At 46.2% G+C, this 17,598-nt stretch overlaps 1 protein-coding gene across 1 annotated transcript in view; it reads left to right on the plus strand.

Moving 5' to 3' along the window:
- LOC147693253 (uncharacterized) overlaps nucleotides 1-17,598 on the plus strand; it is a 58,041-nt gene that overhangs the window by 23,975 nt on the left and 16,468 nt on the right. Inside the window, exon 3 of the mRNA XM_086933649.1 lies at nucleotides 10,684-10,782. Within this exon, the coding sequence (XP_086789775.1) occupies nucleotides 10,684-10,782 (99 nt within the window). The remainder of the gene's footprint in view (nucleotides 1-10,683; nucleotides 10,783-17,598) is intronic.

Genomic DNA, 17,598 nt, shown 5'->3' on the forward strand with positions numbered 1-17,598 from the left:
CTGTAACAGTGCAGAAATTCGGAATACTTTATATACTGCTAAACAGTACAGATACACTGCCTAAAAACAGTGCAGACCGGACTTGCGTACCCAAACCCGTCTAGATACGACCCAGCAATGGTACTCACCGGGAAGCACGGAAAACAGAAGGCCTCGGAAAACTCGACTGGACTCGACTCGGAACTTCGGAAAACTTCGGAAAACTTCGGAAAACTGGTGGGCCTCTTCACACCTCGGACCTTGCTTCCTTCGGCTGGGCTCTGGTCGGGATCCTCCGCACTCCTCACCGCCTCGTCTGGGCACTGATCGCAGTCTTCGTCACCTCCGTGTGTCAGAGGGGGATGCAGGAAATCCTGCCAGTACACGTGTTGTCCGTCTAACTGATGGCAGGGGACACGGATTGCAACGCACCTTCCGGCGCGTGAGGTGGGGGAGGGGTCCCTATTCGGGCGCCAAAATGATGTAAATAATTAATTTACTCTCTTAATTTCTATGCAGGTAAGTACTTAATCAATAATAACTCAATCGAAATGAAGGAAAACAGAGTCCGTGGTGTAAGAGTTTCTAAGGGTTTTATTCCTCATAAAGGAATCAGGATATCATGTTCTGACCACCACACAGGGTGTCAGAAGGGATAGATGAGCGCGCTGTCGTTTATTGACAATACATAGCTTATATACTTGATCTACATCATAATGTTCAATGTAAGAGGCGTAACAGCTGAGAGAAGACAAGATAACAGTATACACGTGGTGCTAATACATCATCAAGAGGCGTAAACTAGGCGTAAACTAGGCGTGTGTGCTAGAAACGTCACTGATAGGTGACGCAAGTGGGTGGCACCAAGGGGTGGTGCTAACAGAATGTTGCAATGTCAGCAGAAATCGGAAGCTTGGATGCGCACGCAGCTGCATGACGTGTGATAGACGGGGTGCAGGGGACTTGACATTTACACTGACGGAAAGAGACAGAAGTCTGGCATGTCAGATCAACTTGTGCTTCTATCATATCTGATATCTGATGTTTAGGAACTAAGCTATCTGGGCAGAAAGGTCTCTAGAGCATAAGCTATTCTATACTTGCCGTGAGTGCGTGTATAAGCGCCTGAGTGTCTGTATGAGAAGCGTGGGGGCATGGGGCCTTCCATGGAAGCATGGCAACAGAGGCTATGAATTACTTGCATAAAGACAGGTTGGCCCTTTAGCCCTGTAGCTGAGGAAGGATGTTTACTGAAGCTAGCAGGCTGGAATGTATCTTCGGGGAGGAAAACAGATAACTCGAAGGTTATAGTCAATCTTGGCAGGCAGCAGGCTGAGTTGAGCACGGAGGGCCGCGCTAGAAGTAAGTCAGAGTTCACGGGTACGGGGGCTGCTTGGGCAGGGGCCCTCGCAGTCAGAAGCCAGAGAAGAGGCTCGATGGCAGAGATTCAGGGCCTACTTTCAGCCAGGCTGAAAAACGTAGGAGTACACTTCAAAAAGACGTTGGCATAGCATACTTAGGAACGGACCATCAAACCCATTCATGGTGGGTCTGAAAGAGGACAAGTTAACGTTGGACGCAAATGTATTTGCGTCTTCATAGCTGGTACAGGAGGGAAGTCACATGCACTTTAACTCGTACATGGAGTCGGTGGGGTACTCGCTAGGGAACACAACATGATCATAAAATTTATATTACCTCAGTGGGAGGCTCTGTTAGGGGGACTCTTGATCTTTTTATTACTAGGGCTGCTTCCGTGCTCGATTGCGAGATTGAATTCACGGAAAAACATCTATCCTCGGAACATTTGTATACAAAAGTTCATCTCTGGGTAAAATTCAGTCAGAAACCACTCCATCAGCCCAGATTTCCGATAAAACCCTAAACGCTGACATTAGTATTCCATCTCAATCACAAGATCAAACACCTCTAACGCCCCCACATATAAACGACTCACCCACTGATCCACCAGTAGAGATCGTATCAGAGGAGCAATCATTCACAACATCCTCGTTTAGGGATTCCTCGTTTAGGGAAATGAAGATCAAAACAATAGGTCATGGACAAATAATTAAAAAAAGGAAGCGCGGGGGGCAAACTATAGTCACAGAAATGTGCAAAATACCTAAATTGTTCAGGAGCCCCTGGTGAATTAATGGGGAGTATTGAGAAATTAGTCAAATCACTAATATTACCATTAGTAGAGCGAACCAAAAGAAGGGCTGAACAATTGGGGAATATTGAAAAGGCAATAGCAACTAACACAGAGTCAATTAATGAACTCGCAAAAGCTAGACACACCTGACATAAATGTAAGACACCAACAGGGATAACATCAGCTGATAAACTACCCAGTAACAACCTGTCAATAGCACCAGCCAAGAACATCTCGGTCCCCCTGAAAATAGATGAGGGACATTCTAGCCACAGGGAAGTAAGACTGGACAGGCAGGCGAAAATAATAGATAACCCTCAGACCAGCTCATCTACGATCCCTTCTTCTACCAAGTCCCTAAAGACAAACAGGGAAGTAATACCGGACGGGCTGCCTAAAATAACAGATACCTCTCAGACAAACGCTCCTTGGAAGCCTATTCCTGCCAAGCCTCTAAAGAAACACCAGCAAATAATAGACCTACCACCAGAGGTGGCACCCTACGTGGTGGTATTAACCGGGGTTCCAGAATTAACAGTGGTAAAAATCGAAGGCCACCAGGAGCTTAAAAACAAAGTGATATTTTGGTTGAGGAATAACAGGCCATTACCCCCCAACCTAAACGGTGAAATTCTTCAAGTCAGAAGACTCGGGTGGGTAGGTACCAGACCAAAGGACATAAGAGGAGACGTCATCATAATAAACTTTAGAGATCGCAGAGTAATCAGACACATTGGTGATTGGTACTCTGAGAGAGGAGGGGAAGAAATCTCCACACACTATCTTAGCTACTTCTACCCTCAATCCCTATTGGCTCATCCCCCAAGATCATGCGCCCTTTATGGGTGCTTTTCAGAAAAGCTCTGGTTTTAAGGGCTTTGGTTTCAATGTTCCCACTTTCAATCATTTCTCCACGCTCTCTGGGCTGGAAGGAGTCGATTGACTTTCTAACCTAGATCCAAGGGTCAATTACGTTTTAAAACAATTAGAAACCCCAGCAATCCCAAAGGCTAACTTAAAGGGTGGTAATCAGCCTGAAATCTCGGGTTCTAACTTATACCCACCGATATTCTATCATGAGACAGATAATAAACCCGTCATGGCAGGAGAAATTGCATCAGGCATTATTACACGTAATAATGGCGAGGCCTTGGGATACACGGATGAGTTAACCGTGGAACAGCCTCTAGGGTCAGTGGAAACTCACCCAGGTAAAGTAGGCTCTGCCATCGTCCTTCTTTTCTGGAATATTGCCGGATTAGGCCCTAAAATAGAAAATGGTATGGGGGTAAGCTTCATACAGAAATTTAATATAATAAGTCTCCGGGAGACTTGGTCAACAACCAAAATCCATTTGGTAGGTTACAAAACTTTTTTCTCCCCCGCAACACATGTTGCCTCAGGTAGAGCAAAAGGTGGTTTGACCATATACATTTCAAACACAATAAGGGGCCTGGCCATAACCTCAGTAGCTCTGGAAACAAATGACCCGATTGGGAGCCTTCGCTTTAGTAAAGATGACACTGTTCTATTGGTAAATTTTTATAACAACTTACCGGTTGGTGAACGATTGACTGTCATGCGACAGTTGCGCTCTCAATTATCTATCTTGACTGGGGGCTCTGTTAGTGGGGCTACCATTCTATGGGGGGGCGATTTTAATCAACATCCCTGCCAACTCAGTAACCGTAACTTGTGTGGGTTAACGGACGAGAACGAGGATCCTTTAGTGCATTTTTCCCATTCAACTATTGGAAACTGTCTAAATGATTCTCTTCTTGACCTGGATCTCAAAATTGTAAATAAAATGAATACTTCTACCCAGATGTTAGATGCAACATTTATTGGCAGGGGTAGCCATACCACTATAGACTTCATCCTGATATCCAATACATCAGGGAACCGTGTTACCAGCTTTTCAACTCTCATAAACACACAAAGTGATCACTGGGCCCTCACCATAACACTTCACCTATTACGAGAGCACAGCACTCAAAGTATAGTTAGCGCATTGAGGCAAAACTCTTTACACTTGGACAAACTTAACGGATTCTCCTTAAAATGGGAGAAAGTTGACCTCCAAGAAATTTTGAGTAGAGTGATAAAAATGGCATACTGTTCAATCCTCAAATGCTTAGATCTGTCAGTACAGAGTGAAGAATTATTAAGAAACTTTAAGATGGTCATAAAAGCAATAAATGCGGCATTACTCGTAAAGTTAAAAAACACTCAAGGGAAGAAAGCAGGATGGTTTAATCATAGATGCACAGCAGCGCATTCTAAAGCAAAAATAGCACTGCAAAACCCAAATAGGGTTCCCCAGGAAATAGCAAACTTGAGGCGAGAGTGTAATATAGCATTAAAGGACAGGACAATTGAACTCAAGCAGGCCCTATGGGATCAACTACATAAAAGCTGTACCCATAAAAATAGCTCAGCATTTTGGTCTGTGGTAAAATGGCCAGTTGATCAAAAGGATCAACTGGCCATTGATGTGGCAATTGATGAATTGAGTTGGGTGGACCACTTCTCAAAGATCTTTGGTGGGGGCCCAGTAGACTCAACCGAAGATTCAATCGTCGCTCGACTCACTACCACTTATCCATTGGAAATAGAAATTGACATCAATGAGGTTCTACGGGCCATTAAAACCAGCAAAAAACGGTAAAGCCCCAGGACCCGACGGTGTCCCGATGGATCTATTTAAAATCGAACGAAGACCTATGGGCACCAATTCTCACAAGGGTACTCAGGGCAGCCTGTGAGGTGGGGCTACTGGACTCATGGTCCAAATCAATCATGGTCCCCATCTTTAAAAAGGGAGACCGTCAGGAGGTATCATGCTACCGTCTGATCTCTCTGCTGGATTCCTTGGGTAAAGTTGTGGGCAGAATCATCCTCGAACGTCTTCAGCAGTGGGCGGAGGATGGCAGGATACTTTCAGACATCCAGTTCGGTTTCAGGGAGGGCCTAGGGACAGTTGAACAGGCACTGAACCTGACATTGATTTTAGGGAAATACGTTTGTGCAAAGGCGGGCAGTATTTACATGGTATAAGTGGATCTGTCAGCCGCCTTTGACTGTGTTTGCCACACCAAATTATGGACAATATTGTTGGACATGGGGGTAGACTTGCCTTTGGTAAATTTCCTGTGTGAACTTTACACAAATGCTTCAGCCAGGGTGAGGTTTGGTGTAAAAGGAGAGCTATCGGCGTCGTTTGGAGTGGAGAGGGGAGTGAGACGAGGATGTGTCCTGGCTTCCTTTCTCTTTAAGCTTTATACCAACGGACTGGAGCGAGCCATGTTGAATGGAAGCCAGGACCTTCCTCAAGTTAAAAATCGCTCGATCCCGGCTCTGCTCTACGCGGACGACGACGTTATACTGGCGCGCACACCTCTAGAACTCCAGAAGGCTCTAAATAGGTATTCCCAATTTATGGGTGAGCTGGACCTACATATTAATATCAAAAAAACTATTATTATGACTGCAGGATTAGGGAAAAAAGGGCCAAAGAGTATATTCTTAAATAAGGAAAAATTGGAAGTAACAGCACAGTACCCCTATTTGGGCATTATTATCGACCAGAAACTAAATTGGCTTCCAGCCATAGAGTCAAGAAAATTCCACCTAGTAAGAACCACTATGGCCCTTGCAAATTTCTCTAAACAATTGGGCAGGAGACCGCCGGCAGAGCTCTTAACGATATATAGAGCTAAATGTCAGTCAGTAGCGCTATATGGCGCGGGAGTGTGGGGGTACGCTAACACCAATAACCTACAGGTGGCAGAAAACGCATTTCTCCGATTCCTTCTAGCGATTCCAAAAAGCACATCCACCTCTTCCTGTCACATAGAATTGGGAATCTCTTATCTAACGGACCTAGCTAAAATACAGCCTCTCCTCCTTTGGCACCGCATATGGTCGGTGGACAAAAACACACTTACCCAGCAGATTATCTTAGATTGTCTGGCCATGGACTATTCAAACAAAATTGGATGGCTAGCATATATAAAAGGTTTTTTAACTGACCTAGGATTGGAAAAATATTACCTGACTCCAACCACAATCCGGTCATTATCTAGGAAGGCATTACAGGCTCTCTCACTTGCCTATCTAGAAGAAATTTGGTTAACTAAAGAAACCTCCAAACCATCTGTCCAACACTGCATCGCTGTACAAACAACTTTTTCAATTCAGCCCTATTTAACCTATGATCTTACTACTTTTGAGAGATTTCTCTTAATAAGATTTAGGTTAAATACCTTACATCGTTTGGTTGCTTTTCCAGAAAGAAACAACTGGGATTCAGTATTATCTTTATGCCCGTGTGACGAGATCTCAACCCAGGCAACCATTCATACTTTCTTTTTTTGTGAGTATTATAGAGAGCACAGAAAGATCTGGCGGACTCCGCTACTAAAACTTGTTGGAATTAGAAGATGCCGCCCGGCTTTGCTATTTTTACAGATGTTGGGCGATGAGTGGATGGCGAAGTGCATTGTCAAGTTCTTGAAATGCATTTTCCGACACCGATTAAACCTGTAAAAAGAGGAAAAATAAATTGCCACATAGTGTCGTGGTATGATAATTCAACTAATTGTGTAAAGAGATTGAGACTTTCCCTTAAAATATTCTATGTATACATAATGATTGTTCTGAAAATTCAATTAACTGTGTAAAGAGAAAGAGACGTTTCCTTAGAATGTTTTATGTATATATAATGAATTCGTTTTAATATTGTATAAATGATAGAGAAGCACAATGGTAATTTCCCTCTTTTTAAAAAAATCAATAAGTTTTTTAAGAAATTGTACTAAACGCTAGTATTTCGCTTTAAACTAGCTCATGAAATGTAATTGTTTTTAATAATGTAAATGCTTTTATGGTTTTTTATCTGCCAAAAACCGAATAAAGAAATACTTGACTTGACTTGACCACAGGTTTTAAATAATTTGCATTTGTTTCATTTCATGATATATTCTAAGTGCTGATTTGACATGCATTTCTTTTACCAAACAAAGTGTAATGTCCCAATCAGAGCTGTAGAAATTAAACAGCAGAATTACTGCATGGGTTACATGCTGTTCATGCCTCTTTTGACACCTGTGAGGCCAGAGTTTGCAAAGGCAGTGCCAGGGGTCTGAAAGGGTAACATAGAGCTGCACCCCATGGTGAGCCCTAAATGATGTGAGGTCTGCAGATCAAAAGACAAAAACAAGGGGGTGCTTGCCCACTCCCCTCTGCAGAGGTATATGCTAGCTGTATTCATATGGGTGTGATTTACCCTTTCAATGTGTATCTGTCTCTCTCTGCCCCACAGTGGGGATGAGATAGATAGACAGAGAGACATAGAGAGAGACAGAGAGACAGACAGAGATAGATAGGCAGAGAGATGGTGAGAAGGGGAAAGGAGAATGAGAGAGGGAAAATTGTGAGTTACAAAGGTGGACAAATTGGGAGAGAGAAGAGATAGTGAGAGGGCAAGTGAGATAAGAGAGCAAAAGGCAGAGAGTGAGGAAATACAGAGATGGCAAGATTAGAGGACAGATGGAGAAACACGAGAGAGAAGAAGAGTGGAACAGTATGACCCAGTGAAAGGGGAAGTGTGAGAGATGCAGCGAGAGAAGGATAGAGGTGTGGGAAGGGGAGATATCGCAGATTACCAGAGAAGGAAAAACGGTGTGAAAGAGAAAAATCCAAAGAAGCAGAAGGAATCAGAAGGGAAAAGAGGAGGAGGGAGATATTCATACCAATTGAATTTCATGCATGATCCTTCACATTCACACATAGCACTCTGATTCACACATGCCATTCACATAAACATCATCACATTAACAATACCCTTTTCCATTCACATACACCCCTTCACATTCACACATAGCACTCGGATTCACATATACCCCTTCACATTCACACATACCACTCTGATTCACATACACCCCTTCACATTCACACATTCCACTCTGATTCCCATACACCCCTTCACATTCACACATTCCACTCTGATTCACATACACCCCTTCACATTCACACATATCACTCGGATTCACATATACCCCTTCACATTCACACACACCACTCTGATTCACATACACCCCTTCACATTCACACATTCCACTCTGATTCACATACACCCCTTCACATTCACACATTCCACTCTGATTCACATACACCCCTTCACATTCACACATTCCACTCTGATTCACATACGCCCCTTCACATTCACACACCCCACTCTGATTCCCATACACCCCTTCACATTCACACATTCCACTCTGATTCACATACACCCCTTCACATTCACACATAGCACTCGGATTCACATATACCCCTTCACATTCACACACACCACTCTGATTCACATACACCCCTTCACATTCACACATTCCACTCTGATTCACATACACCCCTTCACATTCACACATATCACTCGGATTCACATATACCCCTTCACATTCACACACACCACTCTGATTCACATACACCCCTTCACATTCACACATTCCACTCTGATTCACATACACCCCTTCACATTCACACATTCCACTCTGATTCACATACACCCCTTCACATTCACACATTCCACTCTGATTCACATACGCCCCTTCACATTCACACACCCCACTCTGATTCCCATACACCCCTTCACATTCACACATTCCACTCTGATTCACATACACCCCTTCACATTCACACATAGCACTCGGATTCACATATACCCCTTCACATTCACACACACCACTCTGATTCACATACACCCCTTCATATTCACACACACCACTCTGATTCACATACACCCCTTCACATTCACACACCCCACTCTGATTCCCATACACCCCTTCACATTCACACATACCATTCTGATTCACACACACCCCTTCACATTCACACACCCCACTTTGATTCCCATACACCCCTTCACATTCACACATACCATTCTGATTCACATACACCCCTTCACATTCACACACACCACTCTGATTCACATACACCCCTTCACATTCACACACACCACTCTGATTCACATACACCCCTTCACGTTGTCCTATACCCTTTAACATTTAGACCTACCATACACTTTCAAATGAATCCTGTTGTATTCAAACATGCCCATTCACTTTCATGCATGCCCCATCACATTCACACATACACTTTCATATCGCATTTACCCTTTCACACTCACACATGCCCTTTCATATTAGCACGTCATTCACATTGAATTATACCCTTTACATTCATATAGGCCTTTCACATTCACACATAGCTTTGAATGTTCACATACACCCCTTCACATTCACACATGCCACTCTGATTCACATACGCCCCTTCACATTCACACATTCCACTCTGATTCACATACGCCCCTTCACATTCACACATTCCACTCTGATTCACATACACCCCTTCACATTCACACATTCCACTCTGATTCACATACACCCCTTCACATTCACACACCACTCTGATTCACATACGCCCCTTCACATTCACACATTCCACTTTGATTCACATACACCCCTTCACATTCACACATAGCACTCTGATTCCCATACACCCCTTCACATTCACACATAGCACTCTGATTCCCATACACCCCTTCACATTCACACATTCCACTCTGATTCACATACACCCCTTCACATCCACACATAGCACTCTGATTCCCATACACCCCTTCACATTCACACATGCCCTTCCATATTAGCACGTCATTCACATTGAATTATACCCCTTCACATTCAATCATACCCTTTACATTCATATAGGCCTTTCACATAGCTTTGAATGTTCATATATACCCCTTCACACTCACGAATACTCTTTTACACTCACTCATACATTTCCATTCACGCATACCCCTTTATATACAAACATACTGTTATATCCAGGCCCGGACTGGCCATTGCGGGCACTTTGCAATCCCCCGGTGCGCCGCAAGGGTGGGCGCTGATTTTGGGCCCCTGGGGGCCGTTTTTGTTACTGGGCCGTTTATGCAGCCTGGCTGCAAAATCGGCCCGATAACAAAATCTGCCGAAAAGGGGCCCAGGCAAAGAGCTCAGTCACCCCCTCCCCCTTTTCCGAAGGGGGGGGGGGGGGGGCGGCCGAGCACTTTGCCAGGGCCGGTTTTCGTTCCCAGTCCGGCCCTGGTTATATCCTGCCTATTTAATCATATGTATCCCAGTTTACCTTTTTCCTGGATTTCCAGCGATAATCGCACAATATGTTGCCATCGCTGGTATTCCTATCGCTTTTGAGATAAGCGTCGCTGATAGCGCGTCATCTCAGCGATAGAAACCAGCGAGAGCCGGCGATAATTATCCTAGCACTAAGTGCGCTTAGCGATAAATATCGCCGGTTGTTGGTGATATGCCCCAAGGAAGGTTCAAGGTTCTGAGGGAATGGCGTATCGACTCCCGCCTGCCATTACTCTTGAACATCTTCGGGCAATAAGATGCTATTTCATTACTATGGTGACAGAATGGGGCACTCACAGGTTTTACCATGTTAATAATGTCTATTCATACTGCCGTATTTCTCTATTCTAGAAGTAGGACTGTGCGCTGAACTGTGTCCACCAGGAGGATGTCCTGCGGGCCAGACCTGCGTAAGCAATGGCTGTGGACATCAGTGCGAACCAAGCCCCAGTAAGTATTGACACATGATAGGAAATGGTCAGCTTGAGAAGAGAAGGCTGGCAGCAAGTCTTGTGGTCCTGCCATGGTGGAACCCCTCCCCCAAGGGTTGTGAGGGTCCCACCCTGGGCTGTGATGCTGCCTTGAGCCTTTATCTGATGCAATAAAGCCTTAATGCATCTGTGTATTATAGTAAAATGGAGGCATGTGATGAGATCATGAGATAGATCACTGGCTAAGATGATCAAATATGATGTGTGAGTTGTATATATTTTGTTTATAGTGTGCATTAATAACCAAGGTATAGCCTTATTTGTATATTTATTTTATTTGTTGTGTTTATAAAGGGCGATATTACTATTTAAGTCTGGTGATGTTTAAAGCAAACCAGACTGCATGTGCTGTTGAAGTCAAAAGCACCAACACATATAACTACATCAACACTGGCCACAAGTCCTGGGAAATATAGCAATGGGACAAGTTAGCATATTTAATTCACAATGATGTCACTAACAGGGACATCAATATATATATTATTAAACTCTCATAATAGTCCACACTTAGAACTAAACCAGTCCCTTAGAAATGAACAACAGTTTAGCATAACAGTAAAGACACTTTAAAAAATAATTTTTTGTTTGCTTTACAATTCTATAAATCAGATTCTAGATATCAACTGTTGCTATACCTCAAACAAAGCTGAAAGTCACACTGGGGCATATATACAAAGGCTTATTGCTGCAGGAACGTCACTTCTTGCGACGTTCCTTTGGCCATAAACTCTTCACGTTAATAACACGGCGACGTTAAACCACTTAACATAGCTAAAACGCCGCCTTGTAAATAAAGCCGCCTTTCACGCTACAATTAGTGTGAAAGGTCCCGGCAGTGGGTGTTGCATTGAGCATTCGGTCGCAACACTCTTTGATGTTGACGATGCTTCCTATTTACAAGGGTGGTGTAAATAGGAGGCAGCCCCAGGTCTAAACATGGCGAAACAAGGAGAAATTGTTTATTTCTCTTCGTTTTTGCTGTTTCCATCTTAGTCCATGAATGACGGTTCATGTGCAGGATGGTGTCCCTTCCTGCACATAAATAACCATTAAAAAATGGCAATTTGCAACTTGTAAGTGTCCTGCACAATGCAGCACACATAGGGGTTACTAATCACCATTAGTGATTGTTTATGTGCAGGAAGGGATACCTTCCTGCACATTAACAATTATCCCCTCAACACAGACACCTTTTCACTATGATGCAAGGGTTCCTGCGTTGGTGCTGCAGCTGAACTAAGAGCCAGCGCTAGAGGAAATACAGGACTATGCCGTATTATCGTAAATATGGCACAGCCCTGCATTTTCAGAATGGAGGAAATTGGTATGACACCTTTAAATTGTGTTTATGGAGTCAACAAGATATTCATTAGGCGGTAGAAGGATCATTGCTAAGTCAGATAAGAGATTCACCAGCATCCCACCCACCCTGGCCTCTAGTGCACATCCAGGGGCCGCTCTCAATGGGCTGGGGTTTAAAGCGCCCTGAGGCCAGATTACACACGTACAGCGTCCCTACATCATGCCAGGGCACAGGGGACACTGCTCAGATTCCTCTTAGCTCAAGTAGGGGGAAGGAAGGGAGTCCCCACTCTAACTATAGAGGGGGGGGTCTATCCAGACCCCCAGGTTCACCCCGTCTTGTGCCTGCATTATCACAGTCTAATGAAAGACTGACTGCACAGAAGGAAGTGTGGAGAAGGCACGTGTTAGGCAGCAGTCCCAACCCCGCCACTGCAGAGACAAGGGTGGGTGTAGGTAATGCCTACAGCTCCCCTTCAGCCTCAACATCATCATTTATGGCTTTAGTACCCCAAATATTTCCCAGCTCCACACACCGGCTATCACATCAAGTATCTGTCCATTTCTAGGCGCTTGGTCAGTTCTTATAAACAGGGCTGCCCTGGACGATGATCTCCTATAATATTAGGGTTAGTGAAAGTGACATCACACACTCTTTGACATCAATGATATCACAGGAAGTGACATCACACACCCATTGACAGAGGCACTGAGTGAGAGTTAGTGAGAGAAAGCAAGAGAAAGTAGTCAGACAAATGGGTAGGAAAGTAAAAGGGAGACAGAGGAAAAGACAGAGGAACAGACAGAAAAATAGAGAATTCAATAGAAACAGACAGTGGGGAGAGTGTGAGAGGGAAAGTGGGAACAGGTGTAATATGTACAACAGAGAAGCACACACATACCGTTCACTTTCACATAAATCATGTCATATTCAAACAAGCATGACCCTTCGCACTCGCACAATTACCCTTTCACATTCACACATACCATTCACATACGGGAAACAGCCTTAACCAGGCAGCCTAAACTGCGCATGACTAAACAACACAGGCGGAACCACGCACGTCTAAACCACACATATGCCTTTACCACGCATATGCCTTTACCACACATATGCATGGTTTAGACTTTAGTAGTAGTTAATGCTCTCTACTCAGAGCGAATGGTGGAGGGTCGGAGTTGACTTCCTTATCGGACGAGGAACCGAGTGGTGAGTACGATTTCTGGGAGTTTAGGGATCTGGTAATTTTTTAGGGTTTTAGGGCTCAGGGCGGTTGGTCAGGGTATTTTATAGGGCAGAGAGGCCAGTTTTAGGGATTGTAGCGTTGGTCGTGAGGCTAGCGCCGAGTGAGCGGCCTGGTAACGCTAATAATGACAGGAGCCAAGTTTATGCGTGGCTCCCGACTGCCGTCGTAGCTCCACCTCTTTATTTTTATAAGCTCCCGCGTCTGACGTCAAGCGTCAGCGCGGGGACGCTCCGGTGGCGCGGGTCTGCTAGACTGCTGCCCTGCACCCAGGAACACTGCATTCCTTCTAACCTTTATCAAAATAGAGAAACATCAACATTACAGTATATTATAAAGGATGGATCTGTTACCAGTCTGTTAGTGTTCATTCAGGGAGTCAGTCCACCAGGTAATCAGCCAGTTGGGAGGATGGCGCAGGGTTCCGTATTAGTCCATACCTGGACTGCCCCCATCTGGATGTTGTGGCCCTCGGTGTCCCTGGAGTCGGGGTGCTGTTTCATCCAGCTGGAAGAGACGGGCTTGACATTCTGCTATCAGGGGAAGTTGGAACTTGGTAGGTATCTGGGTCTCCTGGGCCTTCTTCCTCCGAGATGTACGGCTCCGCCTCAGGCTCCACTCCGGGCGGTGTGCTCGGGCAGGACTGTGTTGGACCCGGTGAATTGTTCTGATGTGCTTTATTGAAAAATGAGACGTCCCTGGTGACCGTTTCAGCTCCTCTCTGGGCTGTCACCATAGTCCCGGTCCGGCGAGTGACAGTCCACGGTCGGGGTTAAACGTGAGTCGAAACTTGCTTCCTGGGTAGTGGTCTTTGACATAGACTTGGTTGCTTGCTTGAATCGTGGACTCACGGCCCCTCGTCATTTGCTGGCTTGCTCGTTGGAGTGAGTCCGCTTTGCTAGGGCCTTTCTTTGCTGGATCGCTCGGGAACCCACGTGGAGTGGTTCGGGAGAGTGTCTTTCACAATCCGGCCCATGGTTGACGCACTTGGTGCTTCCTCCGTTATGACGTGTGGGGTCATGCGATATTCTCTCAGGAAACTGTAAATGGCCTTTTCTAGGGGTGACCCGTCTTCGAGGGCTATGCGGATGGTCTTGTTGAGCGTGCGCATGAACCTCTCGACTTCCCCGTTAGCCTGGGGCCAGTGCAGGGTTATCTTGCAATGGTGGATGCCCCAGCTCTTGAGGTACTCTGCGAATTCTTGACTTTGGAAGGGTGGTCCATTGTCTGTCTTGACTACCCCGAATATTCCATGAGTGGCGATCGTCTTCTCGAATTTGGCGATGACTTCCGTGGCCAATTGGCTCCCTACGATTTCCACTTCCGGGTACTTGGTGAAGTCATCAATTATCACGAGCGCATATTGCCCGTCCGGAAGGTGGCCAAAGTCCGCACTTACGCATTCCCACAGTCTCTGAGGGTTGTCTTCGGTTACCACTGGGTGAGGACGGTCTGGCTGCCCTGCAGCTTGACACCAGTTGCAGGATCTGACAGTTTGTTCCACCATGGGGTCCATGCCCGGGAACCACACCTTCGCTCTCAGTTGGCTCTTGGTTTTCACCATACCTTGGTGTCCTCTATGCGCTAGTTCTACCGCCTGATTGGTTAGGCTGGCTGGCAGGACTAGGCGGGGTCCTCGTAGGAGGCATCCTTGGCTGTCGAGAGACAATTTTTCCTTGATTCTCAGGATGGATTCTAGGGAAATTTTTGCTTGTGGTGTCCTTTTGCTGAGGGATTCCTGGATGGGGAGCCAGTTCCCTGATCTGACTGCATCAGCGACCAGTTGGAGGCACTCGTCATTCTGAGAAGCTTCAATGATGGACTCGAGGCTCATGGGAAGTGGTCGGGATCTTTCCGTCACCAAACGGACATACTCCTCTGTGTCTTCCGCTTCTTCCTTCTCTTTCAGGGTGGCTTCTCGGGGGTGCCTGGACAGGTAGTCTGCGGGATTAGTTGACCCTGGCTTATACTCTACTCGGTAGTCGTACCCTTGTAGCTGAAGGATCCACTTCTCGATTCTCGGAGGTGGTTTTGAGACTGAGCCTTGGAACAGGGGTGGGAGAGGTTTGTGGTCAGTGGTCACTGTGAAGGGGTGGCCGTATACATAGACATGAAAGTGAGGGCAGGCCCAGTGGATGGCTATGGCCTCTCTCTCAAACTGTGAATACCTCTGCTCCGTGTCCATCAATGAGCGGCTGGCGTAGGCGATGGGTGCCCACTCTCCGCTGCTCTGAAGTTGCGTCAGCACCGCCCCTAGGCCAAAAGGGCTGGCGTCCACGGCCACGTTGGTGGGCTTGGAGGGGTCAAAGTATGAGAGGGTGGTGTCAGCTGAGAGGGCTGCCTTTGTGTCCCGGAATGCTTTCTCTTGCTCCGGGCCCCATTGCCACGTGGTGGCTGACTTGGTCAGTTCTCGGAGAGGTTTGGTGAGGTTGGAGAGATCCGGGATGAAGCGCCCACAGAAGTTCACCATGCCCAGGAAGCTCCTTGTTTCTGAGACATTCGTTGGGGCTGGGGCCTCTTGGACATCCTTTACCTTGTCGGGATCCGGTGCCACTCCGTGGTCTGAGAAAGTGTACCCAAAAAAACTGATTTTGTGCTGCAGGAATTGGCACTTTTCTCGGTGTAGGGTTAAACCTGACTCTTTGATTCTTCGTAGAACTCCTCGTAGTCTTTGGTGATGTTCTTCAGCGGATTTTGCATAAATGAGTAGGTCATCGCTCACGTTTAGAACTCCTGGGAGTCCACTGAGGACTTTGCGGATGGTGTTCTGGAATACCTCAGCTGCACTCGATATCCCAAAATTAAGGCGTCAATATCGTCTTAGTCCTACATGAGTGGAGAAGGTGGGTATGTACCTTGAGTCAGGGTGAAGAGGTAGTTGATGATATCCTGATCGAAGATCCACCTTGGAGAACCACTTCGCCCCATTGAGTTCCCCTAGGATGTCGTCTATTGTGGGGGTCAGGTGCCGTTCTCTCTTCACCGCTGCGTTCGGGAGGCGCATATCCACGCAGATGCGGACCTGTCCTGGTTGCTTGGGTTTTCGAGCCACTACAATTGGAGATACCCACGGGGTGGTTCCACTGACCTTTTCTATAATCCCCTGTCTCTCTAGTGTTTCGAGTTCCTCTTCAACCTTTTTCCTTAGGTGAAACGCAATGCGCCCATGTCTCAGCGCGACTGGTTAGACTGATGGGTCGATGTGGAGAGACACCTCTTTCCCTTTTAGGCATCCGATGCCTTTGAACACGTCTTCAAACTCCTCCATTATGGTGTTGAGTTCTTCTTCGAGTACTGCTAGGGCGTAGGATATGAGCTTGAGATCTTTGGCCGACTGTCCGCTCAGCAGCATGCCGCTGCCCTCCTTCATAACATAGATCATTGAGGGTACCTTTGCCTCGTGGTGCTGTAGTTCTGTTTTGAAACACCCGATCAGAGGGATAGGCGTCTTCTGGCCATATGCGAACACTCGGATCTTTGCCTCGCGTAGTGGAGGTTTCGTCCTTAGTTGGTTGTATACACTCGCTGCCATCCGTTCAATAGACGCCCCTGTGTCAATGGTGGCTCTCACCTCTTGTTGGTGAATCTTAATGCGTCATTTTGGGAGGCGGCGCTTCTTTCTTTCTGGTTGATTGATGGCGTTCACGTAGTAGACTGGATAGTCCTCAGTATCGTCATCCATATCTTCACTATCTCTTTCTTCTCTCACCACGTGTGCAGCTCCCTTTTTGGCTCTTGTGGACCTGCATACTGCTGCAAAGTGGTTCATCCACCCGCATGCGCTACATTTCTTTCCTCTCGCTGGGCAGTCTTGCAGGCGGTGGGGCTGTCCTCCACAATATTCACACTCCTTCCTTTTGTCTGGTTGCTTTCTTCCGCCCATTTGTCTTCCCTTGGGTCTGACTACGTTCACCTTTTCTGCTATGTTAACCTTTTCAGTTTTGACAGGTCGGTGTAGGGCCGACTCCATGTGGGAAGCCCTCGCCTGGGACAGTTCTTTAGATCGGCCGAGCTTGAGCATGTCTGCGAGGGGTTTATCGTCTTCTTGGAGTACGGCGACTCGGAGTTTGGACGAGAAACAGCCTTGGATGATTTGCCCTCGAATTTCCTCTTGTTCGTCTCGGAACCTACAGGAGCTAGCCAGTTCTTTCAATCTGCCATGGAAAGCATCTAGTGACTCATCGGCTTCTTGCTTCCCCTGGTGGAAGATGAATCGCTCAGACCTCTGA

Source organism: Lissotriton vulgaris, chromosome 8 (assembly GCF_964263255.1).
Source record: "Lissotriton vulgaris chromosome 8, aLisVul1.2, whole genome shotgun sequence".
Classification (NCBI taxonomy): Eukaryota; Metazoa; Chordata; class Amphibia; order Caudata; family Salamandridae; genus Lissotriton; species Lissotriton vulgaris.